The sequence below is a fragment of the Dendrobates tinctorius genome, unplaced genomic scaffold (assembly GCF_039654945.1).
Source record: "Dendrobates tinctorius isolate UK_male_01 unplaced genomic scaffold, ASM3965494v1 ptg000180l, whole genome shotgun sequence".
Lineage (NCBI taxonomy): Eukaryota > Metazoa > Chordata > Amphibia > Anura > Dendrobatidae > Dendrobates > Dendrobates tinctorius.
The window spans coordinates 1953588-1970467 of NW_027361847.1; the positions used below are offsets into that span (position 1 = coordinate 1953588).

The 16880-nt window shown below is 53.4% G+C and overlaps 1 protein-coding gene across 1 annotated transcript in view; it reads left to right on the plus strand.

The window, feature by feature from the left end:
- Positions 1-16880, plus strand: part of LOC141054881 (uncharacterized) — a 165265-nt gene that overhangs the window by 82067 nt on the left and 66318 nt on the right. The window contains 1 exon segment of the mRNA XM_073551765.1: positions 6244-6417. Coding sequence (XP_073407866.1) covers positions 6244-6417 — 174 coding nt within the window.

Genomic DNA, 16880 nt, shown 5'->3' on the forward strand with positions numbered 1-16880 from the left:
CGTCAATACTTTTGGCCACAACTGTATATATCTATTTAAAAAAAGTACAGAGCAGCACTATAAAAAGACAATGAGTCCGGGTGCAAAAAGAAGCCCCCCCCAGGCAAGTACCAAACCTTGTATCCATAGATCCAAAAAAAAATAGCAGCAGCACACCGTATTGAGTGAAATGGAGCAATTGTATTTTCGCCCACAATGGCGACGTTCCGGTCCTGAGTGCAGACATTTTTCAAGCAATGGGTATGTGCAAATGCTGAACATTAATAATGTAGGGTGCATGGCACTGAAGTATCAACAATAATACAAAAATGAGCGTGACTTATTACCATGCATAGTGCACAAAAAGTGCAGGATATTATGTATACAAATATATATCATATGAAGTGCGGGGCATATCATGTAACCATACGAAGCGGAATATAAAGTGCTTAAAGCACTGACAATAATAGTGCAGGTGCAAAGCATCCAACTTGATTAAAAACATAATCCATGGCTTACCCCATATAACATGAAATACATGTGTGTGCCAGCATCCTGCGCAGGTCAGGAAACAGAGCGAAAGTGCTGCTCCGCGCCTGCGCGGTGACGATCAGAAGGAACCAGGCGCCTGCGCAGTGACGATCAGAAGGAACCAGGCGCCTGCGCAGTGACGATCAGAAGGAACCAGGCGCCTGCGCAGTGACGATCAGAAGGAACCAGGCGCCTGCGCAGTGACGATCAGAAGGAACCAGGCGCCTGCGCAGTGACGATCAGAAGGAACCAGGCGCCTGCGCAGTGACGATCAGAAGGAACCAGGCGCCTGCGCAGTGAAAATATGAATATGACAGTTAGAGTGATCAATGAGTGGAACAGGCTGCCACGAGAAGTGGTGAGTTCTCCTTCAATGGAAGTCTTCAAACAGAGGCTGGACAGACATCTGACTGGGATGATTTAGCGAATCCTGCGTTGAGCAGGGGGTTGGACCAGATGGCCCAGGAGGTCCCTTCCAACTCTACCATTCTATGAATAAAGAAATGTTACCACGCTTCTGAATAAGAATAGTGCGCAGTGAAACAAGAATCCATGTAATAAATCCAAAAAAATGTTTTCAGCCTCAGTAGTGTATATAACACTCAGCACAAAGAATTCTTTTCAAAAGTATCTAGAAGCCAACGAGGAGGAGCCAATAATAGAGAAAGGAATATAAGGGACGAGGGACAGACCCAAAAGTGTGAGAACACGGACTGGTACCCCACACAGAGAAACGGGGGAGACACCAACCTCACAGCGAGGCCTCATGTCTCCTCCCCAAATTCACCAGGGGGTAACATTCCCTCATCATGGCACTGATCCAACTCAGCAGCAACACAGCCCGCCACACCACTGAGCCCCGCCCCTGATCACATGACCGTGACGTCACCACAGGTCCTTAACCCATTCCACCACTGAGCCCCGCCCCTGATCACATGACCGTGACGTCACCACAGGTCCTTAACCCATTACACCACTGAGCCCCGCCCCTAATCACATGATCATAGGTCCATCATCCCACAAGGCTGCTGAGCTCCGCCCCCAGATCACATGACCGTGACGTCACCGCAGGTCCTTAACCCATTACACCACTGAGCCCCGCCCCTAATCACATGATCGTGACGTCACCACAGGTCCTTAACCCATTACACCACTGAGCCCCGCCCCTGATCACATGATCGTGACGTCACCACAGGTCCATCATCCCACAAGGCTGCTGAGCTCCGCCCCCAGATCACATGACCGTGACGTCACCGCAGGTCCTTCACATCATCCACCGCTACAGATTAGTCTTGGAAAAGAGAAAATCTCATCATCTCCTAAATATCAACTAATCTACAGAGAACTGCGGGAGCCAGCACAGTACTGAGCGTGTACCAGCACCTGAGCGACGGCAGCACCGAGGTGAGGAGCCAGAGACCGCGGGACAGGATCCGTCATCACTGACGTCTTGTAGATGTGATCGGAGCCTTAGTTACAGGATCCATCGGTCGTGGTCGGTGACGTCTTGTAGATGTGATCGGAGCCTTAGTTACAGGATCCATCGGTCGTGGTCGGTGACGTCTTGTAGATGTGATCGGAGCCTTAGTTACAGGATCCATCGGTCGTGGTCGGTGACGTCTTGTAGATGTGATTGGAGCCTTAGTTACGGGATCCATCGGTCGTGGTCGGTGACGTCTTGTAGATGTGATCGGAGCCTTAGTTACAGGATCCATCGGTCGTGATCGGTGACGTCTTGTAGATGTGATCGGAGCCTTAGTTACGGGATCCATCGGTCGTGGTCGGTGACGTCTTGTAGATGTGATCGGAGCCTTAGTTACAGGATCCATCGGTCGTGGTCGGTGACGTCTTGTAGATGTGATCGGAGCCTTAGTTACAGGATCCATCGGTCGTGGTCGGTGACGTCTTGTAGATGTGATCGGAGCCTTAGTTACAGGATCCATCGGTTGTGGTCGGTGACGTCTTGTAGATGTGATCGGAGCCTTAGTTACAGGATCCATCGGTCGTGGTCGGTGACGTCCTGTAGATGTGATCGGAGCCTTAGTTACAGGATCCATCGGTCGTGGTCGGTGACGTCTTGTAGATGTGATCGGAGCCTTAGTTACAGGATCCGTCGGTCGTGGTCGGTGACGCCTTGTAGATGTGATCGGAGCCTTAGTTACAGGATCCGTCGGTCGTGGTCGGTGACGTCTTGTAGATGTGATCGGAGCCTCAGTTACAGGATCCATCGGTCGTGGTCGGTGACGTCTTGTAGATGTGATCGGAGCCTTAGTTACAGGATCCATCGGTTGTGGTCGGTGACGTCTTGTAGATGTGATCGGAGCCTCAGTTACAGGATCCATCGGTCGTGGTCGGTGACGTCCTGTAGATGTGATCGGAGCCTTAGTTACAGGATCCATCGGTCGTGGTCGGTGACGTCTTGTAGATGTGATCGGAGCCTTAGTTACAGGATCCATCGGTCGTGGTCGGTGACGTCCTGTAGATGTGATCGGAGCCTTAGTTACAGGATCCGTCGGTCGTGGTCGGTGACATCTTGTAGATGTGATCGGAGCCTTAGTTACAGGATCCATCGGTCGTGGTCGGTGTTGTCTTGTAGATGTGATCGGAGCCTCAGTTACAGGATCCATCGGTCGTGGTCGGTGACGTCCTGTAGATGTGATCGGAGCCTTAGTTACAGGATCCATCGGTCGTGGTCGGTGACGTCTTGTAGATGTGATCGGAGCCTTAGTTACAGGATCCATCGGTCGTGGTCGGTGACGCCTTGTAGATGTGATCGGAGCCTTAGTTACAGGATCCATCGGTCGTGGTCGGTGACGTCTTGTAGATGTGATCGGAGCCTTAGTTACAGGATCCATCGGTCGTGGTCGGTGACGTCTTGTAGATGTGATCGGAGCCTTAGTTACAGGATCCATCGGTCGTGGTCGGTGACGTCTTGTAGATGTGATCGGAGCCTTAGTGACAGGATCCATCGGTCGTGGTCGGTGACGTCTTGTAGATGTGATCGGAGCCTTAGTTACAGGATCCATCGGTCGTGGTCGGTGACGTCTTGTAGATGTGATCGGAGCCTCAGTTACAGGATCCATCGGTCGTGATCGGTGACGTCTTGTAGATGTGATCGGAGCCTCAGTTACAGGATCCATCGGTCGTGGTCGGTGACGTCTTGTAGATGTGATCGGAGCCTTAGTGACAGGATCCATCGGTCGTGGTCGGTGACGTCTTGTAGATGTGATCGGAGCCTTAGTGACAGGATCCATCGGTCGTGGTCGGTGACGTCTTGTGGATGTGATCGGAGCCTTAGTTACAGGATCCATCGGTCGTGGTCGGTGACGTCTTGTAGATGTGATCGGGGCCTTAGTTACAGGATCCATCGGTCGTGGTCGGTGATGTCTTGTAGATGTGATCGGAGCCTTAGTTACAGGATCGATCGGTCGTGGTCGGTGACGTCTTGTAGATGTGATCGGAGCCTTAGTTACAGGATCCATCGGTCGTGGTCGGTGACGTCTTATAGATGTGATCGGGGCCTTAGGTACAGGATCCATCGGTCGTGGTCGGTGACGTCTTGTAGATGTGATCGGAGCCTTAGTTACAGGATCCATCGGTCGTGGTCGGTGACGTCTTGTAGATGTGATCGGAGCCTCAGTTACAGGATCCATCGGTCGTGATTGGTGACGTCTTGTAGATGTGATCGGAGCCTTAGTTACAGGATCCATCGGTCGTGGTCGGTGACGTCTTGTAGATGTGATCGGAGCCTTAGTGACAGGATCCATCGGTCGTGGTCGGTGTCGTCTTGTAGATGTGATCGGAGCCTTAGTTACAGGATCCATCGGTCGTGGTCGGTGACGCCTTGTAGATGTGATCGGAGCCTTAGTTACAGGATCCATCGGTCGTGGTCGGTGACGCCTTGTAGATGTGATCGGAGCCTCAGTTACAGGATCCATCGGTCGTGGTCGGTGACGTCTTGTAGATGTGATCGGAACCTTAGTTACAGGATCCATCGGTCGTGGTCGGTGATGTCTTGTAGATGTGATCGGAGCCTTAGTTACAGGATACATCGGTCGTGGTCGGTGACGTCTTGTAGATGTGATCGGAGCCTTAGTTACAGGATCCATCGGTCGTGGTCGGTGTCGTCTTGTAGATGTGATCGGAGCCTTAGTTACAGGATCCATCGGTCGTGGTCGGTGTCGTCTTGTAGATGTGATCGGAGCCTTAGTTACAGGATCCATCGGTCGTGGTCGGTGACGTCTTGTAGATGTGATCGGAGCCTTAGTTACAGGATCCATCGGTCGTTGTCGGTGTCGTCTTGCAGATGTGATCGGAGCCTTAGTGACAGGATCCATCGGTCGCGGTCGGTGACGTCTTGTAGATGTGATCGGAGCCTTAGTTACAGGATCCATCGGTCGCGGTCGGTGACGTCTTGTAGATGTGATCGGAGCCTTAGTTACAGGATCCATCGGTCGTGGTCGGTGACGTCTTGTAGATGTGATCGGAGCCTTAGTTACAGGATCCATCGGTCGTGGTCGGTGAAGTCTTGTAGATGTGATCGGAGCCTTAGTTACAGGATCCATCGGTCGTGGTCGGTGACGCCTTGTAGATGTGATCGGAGCCTTAGTTACAGGATCCATCGGTCGTGGTCGGTGACGTCTTGTAGATGTGATCGGAGCCTTAGTTACAGGATCCATCGGTCGTGGTCGGTGACGTCTTGTAGATGTGATCGGAGCCTTAGTTACAGGATCCATCGGTCGTGGTCGGTGTCGTCTTGTAGATGTGATCGGAGCCTTAGTTACAGGATCCATTGGTCGTGGTCGGTGACGTCTTGTAGATGTGATTGGATCCTTAGTTACAGGATCCATTGGTCGTGGTCGGTGACGTCTTGTAGATGTGATTGGATCCTTAGTTACAGGATCCATTGGTCGTGGTCGGTGACGTCTTGTAGATGTGATTGGATCCTTAGTTACAGGATCCATTGGTTGTGGTCGGTGACGTCTTGTAGATGTGATCGGAGCCTTAGTTACAGGATCCATCGGTCGTTGTCGGTGACGTCTTGTAGATGTGATCAGTTTTTAGGTTACATTGTCATATTCACTTCAGAATGAGTGACAGAAAACCGGAAACCAGAGCAGCAGACAGCCTCCTTTTTGGTTACTTTATTAGTCCAAAAAATTAGTACGGTTTGGCCTCACAATGCCTTTATCAACCCATATAGCTAGAGAATTGCGGTTCTGGATCTCACATTATATTGTCCATCTTCTTCATCATGAAGCCGCCGGCAGGACGAGATCCCTCCAGCTGATCCAGTGCTCATCCCTCCTCCTCCTGAATGACCCCCGAGGATGGACGAGGACAGGGATGAGACCAACAGGAGTTTATTCCACTGCGCCCTGGAGATCATCTCCCTGCTGAGCGGAGAGGTAACTCCTCTACATTTCTATCAGCTTTATTGTGTGATGTGACGAGTCCGACACCGGGAAGAGGAAATCCAGAATAGGAGGAGAAGGATTCTTTACTGTAAGAGCAGGGATTCTGTGGAGCTCTCTGCCCGGAGGAGTTGTCATGGGGATTCCCTGTAAGAGCTGTAGAGAGGCCGGGATGTCTGTCCAGAGTGTAATAATGTTCCCGGTTATGGCCCCAGATTACTGGAGAGGGTTATTGATCCCGGGATTTCTTCTGATTGTCAGATCTGGAGTCGGGAAGGAATTCTTCTCCCTAAGTGTCTCTCTCCTTCCACAGGATTACACAATAGTGAGGAAGACACCGGGGAACTGTGTGACTCCCATCATCCATCTCCAGGAGTCAGGAGGGCGGAGCCCGGGCCCCATCACAGAGCCTCCCCCGCACTCCCCGATACATGAGAGGAACAAGAAGATCCTGGAGCTCAGCAACAAGATGATCGAGCTGCTGAGCGGAGAGGTGACTGCTGGGACATTATACAGGAGGGCACTGGAGGATTCTGGGTGATGAGCGGAGAGGTGACTGCTGGGACATTATACAGGACGGCACTAGGGGATTCTGGGTGATGAGCGGAGAGGAGACTGCTGGGACATTATACAGGACAGCACTGGAGGATTCTGGGTGATGAGAGGACAGCTGACTGCTGGGACATTATACAGGACAGCACTGGAGGATTCTGGGTGATGAGCGGAGAGGTGACTGCTGGGACATTATACAGGAGGGCACTGGAGGATTCTGGGTGATGAGCGGAGAGATGACTGCTGGGACATTATACAGGACGGCACTGGAGGATTCTGGGGGATGAGCGGAGAGGTGACTGCTGGGACATTATACAGGACGGCACTGGAGGATTCTGGGTGATGAGTGGAGAGGTGACTGCTGGGACATTATACAGGATGACACTGGAGGATTCTGGGTGATGAGCGGAGAGGTGACTGCTGGGACATTATAAAGGACGGCACTGGAGGATTCTGGGTGATGAGCGGAGAGGTGACTGCTGGGACATTATACAGGACGGCACTGGAGGATTCTGGGTGATGAGTGGAGAGGTGACTGCAGGGACATTATACAGGATGGCACTGGAGGATTCTGGGTGATGAGCGGAGAGGTGACTGCTGGGACATTATACAGGACGGCACTGGAGGATTCTGGGTGATGAGCGGAGAGGTGACTGCTGGGACATTATACAGGACGGCACTGGAGGATTCTGGGTGATGACTGGAGAGGTGACTGCTGGGACATTATACAAGACTGCACTGGAGGATTCTGGGTGATGAGCGGAGAGGTGACTGCTGGGACATTATACAGGACGGCACTGGAGGATTCTGGGTGATGAGCGGAGAGGTGACTGCTGGGACATTATACAGGACGGCACTGGAGGATTCTGTGTGATGAGCGGAGTGGTGACTGCTGGGACATTATACAGGACGGCACTGGAGGATTCTGGGTGATGAGCGGAGAGGTGACTGCTGGGACATTATACATGACGGCACTGGAGGATTCTGGGTGATGAGCAGAGAGGTGACTGCTGGGACATTATACAGGACGGCACTGGAGGATTCTGGGTGATGAGTGGAGAGGTGACTGCTGGGACATTATTCAGGACGGCACTGGAGGATTCTGGGTGATGAGCGGAGAGGTGACTGCTGGGACATTATACAGGATGGCACTGGAGGATTCTGGGTGATGAGCGGAGAGGTGACTGCTGGGACATTATACAGGACGGCACTGGAGGATTCTGGGTGATGAGCAGAGAGGTGACTGCTGGGACATTATACAGGATGGCACTGGAGGATTCTGGGTGATGAGCGGAGAGGTGACTGCTGGGACATTATACAGGATGGCACTGGAGGATTCTGGGTGATGAGTGGAGAGGTGACTGCTGGGACATTATACAGGATGGCACTGTAGGATTCTGGGTGATGACCGGAGAGGTGACTGCTGGGACATTATACAGGACGGCACTGGAGGATTCTGGGTGATGAGCGGAGTGGTGACTGCTGGGACATTATACAGGACGGCACTGGAGGATTCTGGGTGATGAGTGGAGAGGTGACTGCTGGGACATTATACAGCACTGGAGGATTCTGGGTGATGAGCGGAGAGGTGACTGCTGGGAAATTATACAGGACGGCACTGGAGGATTCTGGGTGATGAGCGGAGAGATGACTGCTGGGACATTATACAGGACGGCAGTGGAGGATTCTGGGTGATGAGCGGAGAGGTGACTGCTGGGACATTATACAGGACGGCACTGGAGGATTCTGGGTGATGAGCGGAGAGGTGACTGCTGGGACATTATACAGGACGGCACTGGAGGATTCTGGGTGATGAGCGGAGAGGTGACTGCTGGGACATTATACAGGACGGCACTGGAGGATTCTGGGTGATGAGCGGAGAGGTGACTGCTGGGACATTATACAGGACGGCACTGGAGGATTCTGGGTGATGAGCGGAGAGGTGACTGCTGGGACATTATACAGGACGGAAGTGGAGGATTCTGGGTGATGAGCGGTGAGGTGACTGCTGGGACATTATACAAGACGGCACTGGAGGATTCTGGGTGATGAGCGGAGAGGTGACTGCTGGGGCATTTTACAGGACGGCACTGGAGGATTCTGGGTGATGAGCAGAGAGGTGACTGCTGGGACATTATACAGGACGGCACTGGAGGATTCTGGGTGATGAGCGGAGAGGTGACTGCTGGGACATTATACAGGACGGCACTGGAGGATTCTGGGTGATGAGCGGAGAGGTGACTGCTGGGACATTATACAGGACGGCACTGGAGGATTCTGGGTGATGAGCGGAGAGGTGACTGCTGGGACGTTATACAGGATAGCACTGGAGGATTCTGGGTGATGAGCGGAGAGGTGACTGCTGGGACGTTAAACAGGACGACACTGGAGGATTCTGGGTGATGAGCGGAGAGGTGACTGCTGGGACATTATACAGGACGACACTGGAGGATTCTGGGTGATGAGCGGAGAGGTGACTGCTGGGACATTATACAGGACGGCACTGGAGGATTCTGGGTGATGAGCGGAGAGGTGACTGCTGGGACATTATACAGGACGGCACTGGAGGATTCTGGGTGATGAGCGGAGAGGTGACTGCTGGGACATTATACAGGACGGCACTGGAGGATTCTGGGTGATGAGCGGAGAGGTGACTGCTGGGACATTATACAGGACGGCACTGGAGGATTCTGGGTGATGAGCGGAGAGGTGACTGCTGGGACATTATACAGGACGGCACTGGAGGATTCTGGGTGATGAGCGGAGAGGTGACTGCTGGGACATTATACAGGACGGCACTGGAAGATTCTGGGTGATGAGTGGAGAGGTGACTGCTGGGACATTATACAGGACAGCACTGGAGGATTCTGGGTGATGAGCGGAGAGGTGACTGCTGGGACATTATACAGGACGGCACTGGAAGATTCTGGGTGATGAGCGGAGAGGTGACTGCTGGGACATACAGGACGGCACTGGAGGATTCTGGGTGATGAGCGGAGAGGTGACTGCTGGGGCATTTTACAGGACGGCACTGGAGGATTCTGGGTGATGAGCAGAGAGGTGACTGCTGGGACATTATACAGGACGGCACTGGAGGATTCTGGGTGATGAGCGGAGAGGTGACTGCTGGGACATTATACAGGACGGCACTGGAGGATTCTGGGTGATGAGCGGAGAGGTGACTGCTGGGACATTATACAGGACGGCACTGGAGGATTCTGGGTGATGAGCGGAGAGGTGACTGCTGGGACGTTATACAGGATAGCACTGGAGGATTCTGGGTGATGAGCGGAGAGGTGACTGCTGGGACGTTAAACAGGACGACACTGGAGGATTCTGGGTGATGAGCGGAGAGGTGACTGCTGGGACATTATACAGGACGACACTGGAGGATTCTGGGTGATGAGCGGAGAGGTGACTGCTGGGACATTATACAGGACGGCACTGGAGGATTCTGGGTGATGAGCGGAGAGGTGACTGCTGGGACATTATACAGGATGGCACTGGAGGATTCTGGGTGATGAGCGGAGAGGTGACTGCTGGGACATTATTCAGGATCGCACTGGAGGATTCTGGGTGATGAGCGGAGAGGTGACTGCTGGGACTTTATACAGGACGGCACTGGAGGATTCTGGGTGATGAGCGGAGAGGTGACTGCTGGGACATTATACAGGATGGCACTGGAGGATTCTGGGTGATGAGCGGAGAGGTGACTGCTGGGACATTATACAGGACGGCACTGGAAAATTCTGGGTGATGAGCGGAGAGGTGACTGCTGGGACATTATACAGGACGGCACTGGAGGATTCTGGGTGATGAGAGGAGAGGTGACTGCTGGGACATTATACAGGATGGCACTGGAGGATTCTGGGTGATGAGAGGAGAGGTGACTGCTGGGACATTATACAGGACGGCACTGGAGGATTCTGGGTGATGAGCGGAGAGGTGACTGCTGGGACATTATACAGGATGGCACTGGAGGATTCTGGGTGATGAGAGGAGAGGTGACTGCTGGGACATTATACAGGACGGCACTTGAGGATTCTGGGTGATGAGCGGAGAGGTGACTGCTGGGACATTATACAGGACGGCACTGGAGGATTCTGGGTGATGAGCGGAGAGGTGACTACTGGGACATTATACAGGACGGCACTGGAGGATTCTAGGTGATGAGCGGAGAGGTGACTGCTGGGACATTATACAGGATGGCACTGGAGGATTCTGGGTGATGAGAGGAGAGGTGACTGCTGGGACATTATACAGGATGGCACTGGAGGATTCTGGGTGATGAGAGGAGAGGTGACTGCTGGGACATTATACAGGACGGCACTGGAGGATTCTGGGTGATGAGCGGAGAGGTGACTACTGGGACATTATACAGGACGGCACTGGAGGATTCTGGGTGATGAGCGGAGAGGTGACTGCTGGGACATTATACAGGACGGCAGTGGAGGATTCTGGGTGATGAGCGGAGAGGTGACTGCTGGGACATTATACAGGACAACACTGGAGGATTCTGGGGGATGAGTGGAGAAGTGACTGCTGGGACATTATACAGGACGGCACTGGAGGATTCTGGGTGATGAGCGGAGAGGTGACTGCTGGGACATTATACAGGACAACACTGGAGGATTCTGGGTGATGAGCGGAGAGGTGACTGCTGGGACATTATACAGGACGGCACTGGAGGATTCTGGGTGATGAGAGGAGAGGTGACTGCTGGGACATTATACAGGACGGCACTGGAGGATTCTGGGTGATGAGCGGAGAGGTGACTGCTGGGACATTATACAGGATGGCACTGGAGGATTCTGGGTGATGAGCGGAGAGGAGACTGCTGGGACATTAGACAGGACGGCACTGGAGGATTCTGGGTGATGAGCGGAGAGGTGACTGCTGGGACATTATACAGGACAACACTGGAGGATTCTGGGGGATGAGTGGAGAAGTGACTGCTGGGACATTATACAGGACGGCACTGGAGGATTCTGGGTGATGAGCGGAGAGGTGACTGCTGGGACATTATACAGGACAACACTGGAGGATTCTGGGTGATGAGCGGAGAGGTGACTGCTGGGACATTATACAGGACGGCACTGGAGGATTCTGGGTGATGAGAGGAGAGGTGACTGCTGGGACATTATACAGGACGGCACTGGAGGATTCTGGGTGATGAGCGGAGAGGTGACTGCTGGGACATTATACAGGATGGCACTGGAGGATTCTGGGTGATGAGCGGAGAGGAGACTGCTGGGACATTAGACAGGACGGCACTGGAGGATTCTGGGTGATGAGCGGAGAGATGACTGCTGGGACATTATACAGGACGGCACTGGAGGATTCTGGGTGATGAGGGGAGAGGTGACTGCTGGGACATTATACAGGACGGCACTGGAGGATTCTGAGTGATGAGCGGAGACGTGACTGCTGGGACATTATACAGGACGGCACTGGAGGATTCTGGGTGATGAGGGGAGAGGTGACTGCTGGGACATTATACAGGACAGCACTGGAGGATTCTGGGTGATGAGCGGAGAGATGACTGCTGGGACATTATACAGGACAGCACTGGAGGATTCTGAGTGATGAGCGGAGAGGTGACTGCTGGGACATTATACAGGAAGGTACTGGAGGATTCTGGGTGATGAGCGGAGAGGTGACTGCTGGGACATTATACAGGACGCCACTGGAGGATTCTGGGTGATGAGAGGAGAGGTGACTGCTGGGACATTATACAGGATAGCACTGGAGGATTCTGGGTGATGAGCGGAGAGGTGACTGCTGGGACATTATATAGGACGGCACTGGAGGATTCTGGGTGATGAGCGGAGAGGTGACTGCTGGGACATTATATAGGACGGCACTGGAGGATTCTGGGTGATGAGCGGAGAGGTGACTGCTGGGACATTATACAGGACGCCACTGGAGGATTCTGGGTGATGAGAGGAGAGGTGACTGCTGGGACATTATACAGGATAGCACTGGAGGATTCTGGGTGATGAGCGGAGAGGTGACTGCTGGGACATTATACAGGACGGCACTGGAGGATTCTGAGTGATGAGCGGAGAGGTGACTGCTGGGACATTATACAGGATAGCACTGGAGGATTCTGGGAGATGAGCGGAGAGATGACTGCTGGGACATTATACAGGACGGCACTGGAGGATTCTGAGTGATGAGCGGAGAGGTGACTGCTGGGACATTATACAGGACGGCACTGGAGGATTCTGAGTGATGAGCGGAGATGTGACTGCTGGGACATTATACAGGACGGCACTGGAGGATTCTGGGTGATGAGGGGAGAGGTGACTGCTGGGACATTATACAGGACGGCACTGGAGGATTCTGGGTGATGAGGGGAGAGATGACTGCTGGGACATTATACAGGATGGCACTGGAGGATTCTGAGTGATGAGCGGAGAGGTGACTGCTGGGACATTATACAGGACGGCACTGGAGGATTCTGGGTGATGAGGGGAGAGATGACTGCTGGGACATTATACAGGACGTCACTGGAGGATTCTGAGTGATGAGCGGAGAGGTGACTGCTGGGACATTATACAGGACGGCACTGGAGGATTCTTGGTGATGAGGGGAGAGGTGACTGCTGGGACATTATACAGGACGGCACTGGAGGATTCTGGGTGATGAGCAGAGAGGTGACTGCTGGGACATTATACAGGACGGCACTGGAGGATTCTGGGTGATGAGTGGAGAGGTGACTGCTGGGACATTATACATGACGGCACTGGAGGATTCTGGGTGATGAGCAGAGAGGTGACTGCTGGGACATTATACAGGACGGCACTGGAGGATTCTGGGTGATGAGTGGAGAGGTGACTGCTGGGACATTATTCAGGACGGCACTGGAGGATTCTGGGTGATGAGCGGAGAGGTGACTGCTGGGACATTATACAGGATGGCACTGGAGGATTCTGGGTGATGAGCGGAGAGGTGACTGCTGGGACATTATACAGGACGGCACTGGAGGATTCTGGGTGATGAGCAGAGAGGTGACTGCTGGGACATTATACAGGATGGCACTGGAGGATTCTGGGTGATGAGCGGAGAGGTGACTGCTGGGACATTATACAGGATGGCACTGGAGGATTCTGGGTGATGAGTGGAGAGGTGACTGCTGGGACATTATACAGGATGGCACTGTAGGATTCTGGGTGATGACCGGAGAGGTGACTGCTGGGACATTATACAGGACGGCACTGGAGGATTCTGGGTGATGAGCGGAGTGGTGACTGCTGGGACATTATACAGGACGGCACTGGAGGATTCTGGGTGATGAGTGGAGAGGTGACTGCTGGGACATTATACAGCACTGGAGGATTCTGGGTGATGAGCGGAGAGGTGACTGCTGGGAAATTATACAGGACGGCACTGGAGGATTCTGGGTGATGAGCGGAGAGATGACTGCTGGGACATTATACAGGACGGCAGTGGAGGATTCTGGGTGATGAGCGGAGAGGTGACTGCTGGGACATTATACAGGACGGCACTGGAGGATTCTGGGTGATGAGCGGAGAGGTGACTGCTGGGACATTATACAGGACGGCACTGGAGGATTCTGGGTGATGAGCGGAGAGGTGACTGCTGGGACATTATACAGGACGGCACTGGAGGATTCTGGGTGATGAGAGGAGAGGTGACTGCTGGGACATTATACAGGACGGCACTGGAGGATTCTGGGTGATGAGCGGAGAGGTGACTGCTGGGACATTATACAGGACGGCACTGGAGGATTCTGGGTGATGAGCGGAGAGGTGACTGCTGGGACATTATACAGGATCGCACTGGAGGATTCTGGGTGATGAGCGGAGAGGTGACTGCTGGGACTTTATACAGGACGGCACTGGAGGATTCTGGGTGATGAGCGGAGAGGTGACTGCTGGGACATTATACAGGACGGCACTGGAGGATTCTGGGTGATGAGCGGAGAGGTGACTGCTGGGACATTATACAGGACGGCACTGGAAGATTCTGGGTGATGAGTGGAGAGGTGACTGCTGGGACATTATACAGGACAGCACTGGAGGATTCTGGGTGATGAGCGGAGAGGTGACTGCTGGGACATTATACAGGACGGCACTGGAAGATTCTGGGTGATGAGCGGAGAGGTGACTGCTGGGACATTACACAGGACGGCACTGGAAGATTCTGGGTGATGAGCGGAGAGGTGACTGCTGGGACATACAGGACGGCACTGGAGGATTCTGGGTGATGAGCGGAGAGGTGACTGCTGGGACATTATACAGGACTGGAGGATTCTGGGTGATGAGCGGAGAGGTGACTGCTGGGACATTATACAGGACGGAAGTGGAGGATTCTGGGTGATGAGCGGTGAGGTGACTGCTGGGACATTATACAAGACGGCACTGGAGGATTCTGGGTGATGAGCGGAGAGGTGACTGCTGGGGCATTTTACAGGACGGCACTGGAGGATTCTGGGTGATGAGCAGAGAGGTGACTGCTGGGACATTATACAGGACGGCACTGGAGGATTCTGGGTGATGAGCGGAGAGGTGACTGCTGGGACATTATACAGGACGGCACTGGAGGATTCTGGGTGATGAGCGGAGAGGTGACTGCTGGGACATTATACAGGACGGCACTGGAGGATTCTGGGTGATGAGCGGAGAGGTGACTGCTGGGACGTTATACAGGATAGCACTGGAGGATTCTGGGTGATGAGCGGAGAGGTGACTGCTGGGACGTTAAACAGGACGACACTGGAGGATTCTGGGTGATGAGCGGAGAGGTGACTGCTGGGACATTATACAGGACGACACTGGAGGATTCTGGGTGATGAGCGGAGAGGTGACTGCTGGGACATTATACAGGACGGCACTGGAGGATTCTGGGTGATGAGCGGAGAGGTGACTGCTGGGACATTATTCAGGATCGCACTGGAGGATTCTGGGTGATGAGCGGAGAGGTGACTGCTGGGACATTATACAGGATGGCACTGGAGGATTCTGGGTGATGAGCGGAGAGGTGACTGCTGGGACATTATTCAGGATCGCACTGGAGGATTCTGGGTGATGAGCGGAGAGGAGACTGCTGGGACATTATACAGGATGGCACTGGAGGATTCTGGGTGATGAGCGGAGAGGTGACTGCTGGGACATTATTCAGGATCGCACTGAAGGATTCTGGGTGATGAGCGGAGAGGTGACTGCTGGGACTTTATACAGGACGGCACTGGAGGATTCTGGGTGATGAGCGGAGAGGTGACTGCTGGGACATTATACAGGATGGCACTGGAGGATTCTGGGTGATGAGCGGAGAGGTGACTGCTGGGACATTATACAGGAGGGCACTGGAGGATTCTGGGTGATGAGCGGAGAGGTGACTGCTGGGACATTATACAGGACGGCACTGGAAAATTCTGGGTGATGAGCGGAGAGGTGACTGCTGGGACATTATACAGGACGGCACTGGAGGATTCTGGGTGATGAGAGGAGAGGTGACTGCTGGGACATTATACAGGATGGCACTGGAGGATTCTGGGTGATGAGAGGAGAGGTGACTGCTGGGACATTATACAGGACGGCACTGGAGGATTCTGGGTGATGAGCGGAGAGGTGACTGCTGGGACATTATACAGGATGGCACTGGAGGATTCTGGGTGATGAGAGGAGAGGTGACTGCTGGGACATTATACAGGACGGCACTGGAGGATTCTGGGTGATGAGCGGAGAGGTGACTGCTGGGACATTATACAGGACGGCACTGGAGGATTCTGGGTGATGAGCGGAGAGGTGACTACTGGGACATTATACAGGACGGCACTGGAGGATTCTAGGTGATGAGCGGAGAGGTGACTGCTGGGACATTATACAGGATGGCACTGGAGGATTCCGGGTGATGAGAGGAGAGGTGACTGCTGGGACATTATACAGGATGGCACTGGAGGATTCTGGGTGATGAGAGGAGAGGTGACTGCTGGGACATTATACAGGACGGCACTGGAGGATTCTGGGTGATGAGCGGAGAGGTGACTACTGGGACATTATACAGGACGGCACTGGAGGATTCTGGGTGATGAGCGGAGAGGTGACTGCTGGGACATTATACAGGATGGCACTGGGGGATTCTGGGTGATGAGCGGAGAGGTGACTGCTGGGACATTATACAGGACGGCACTGGAGGATTCTGGGTGATGAGCGGAGAGGTGACTGCTGGGACATTATACAGGACAACACTGGAGGATTCTGGGGGATGAGTGGAGAAGTGACTGCTGGGACATTATACAGGACGGCACTGGAGGATTCTGGGTGATGAGCGGAGAGGTGACTGCTGGGACATTATACAGGACAACACTGGAGGATTCTGGGTGATGAGCGGAGAGGTGACTGCTGGGACATTATACAGGACGGCACTGGAGGATTC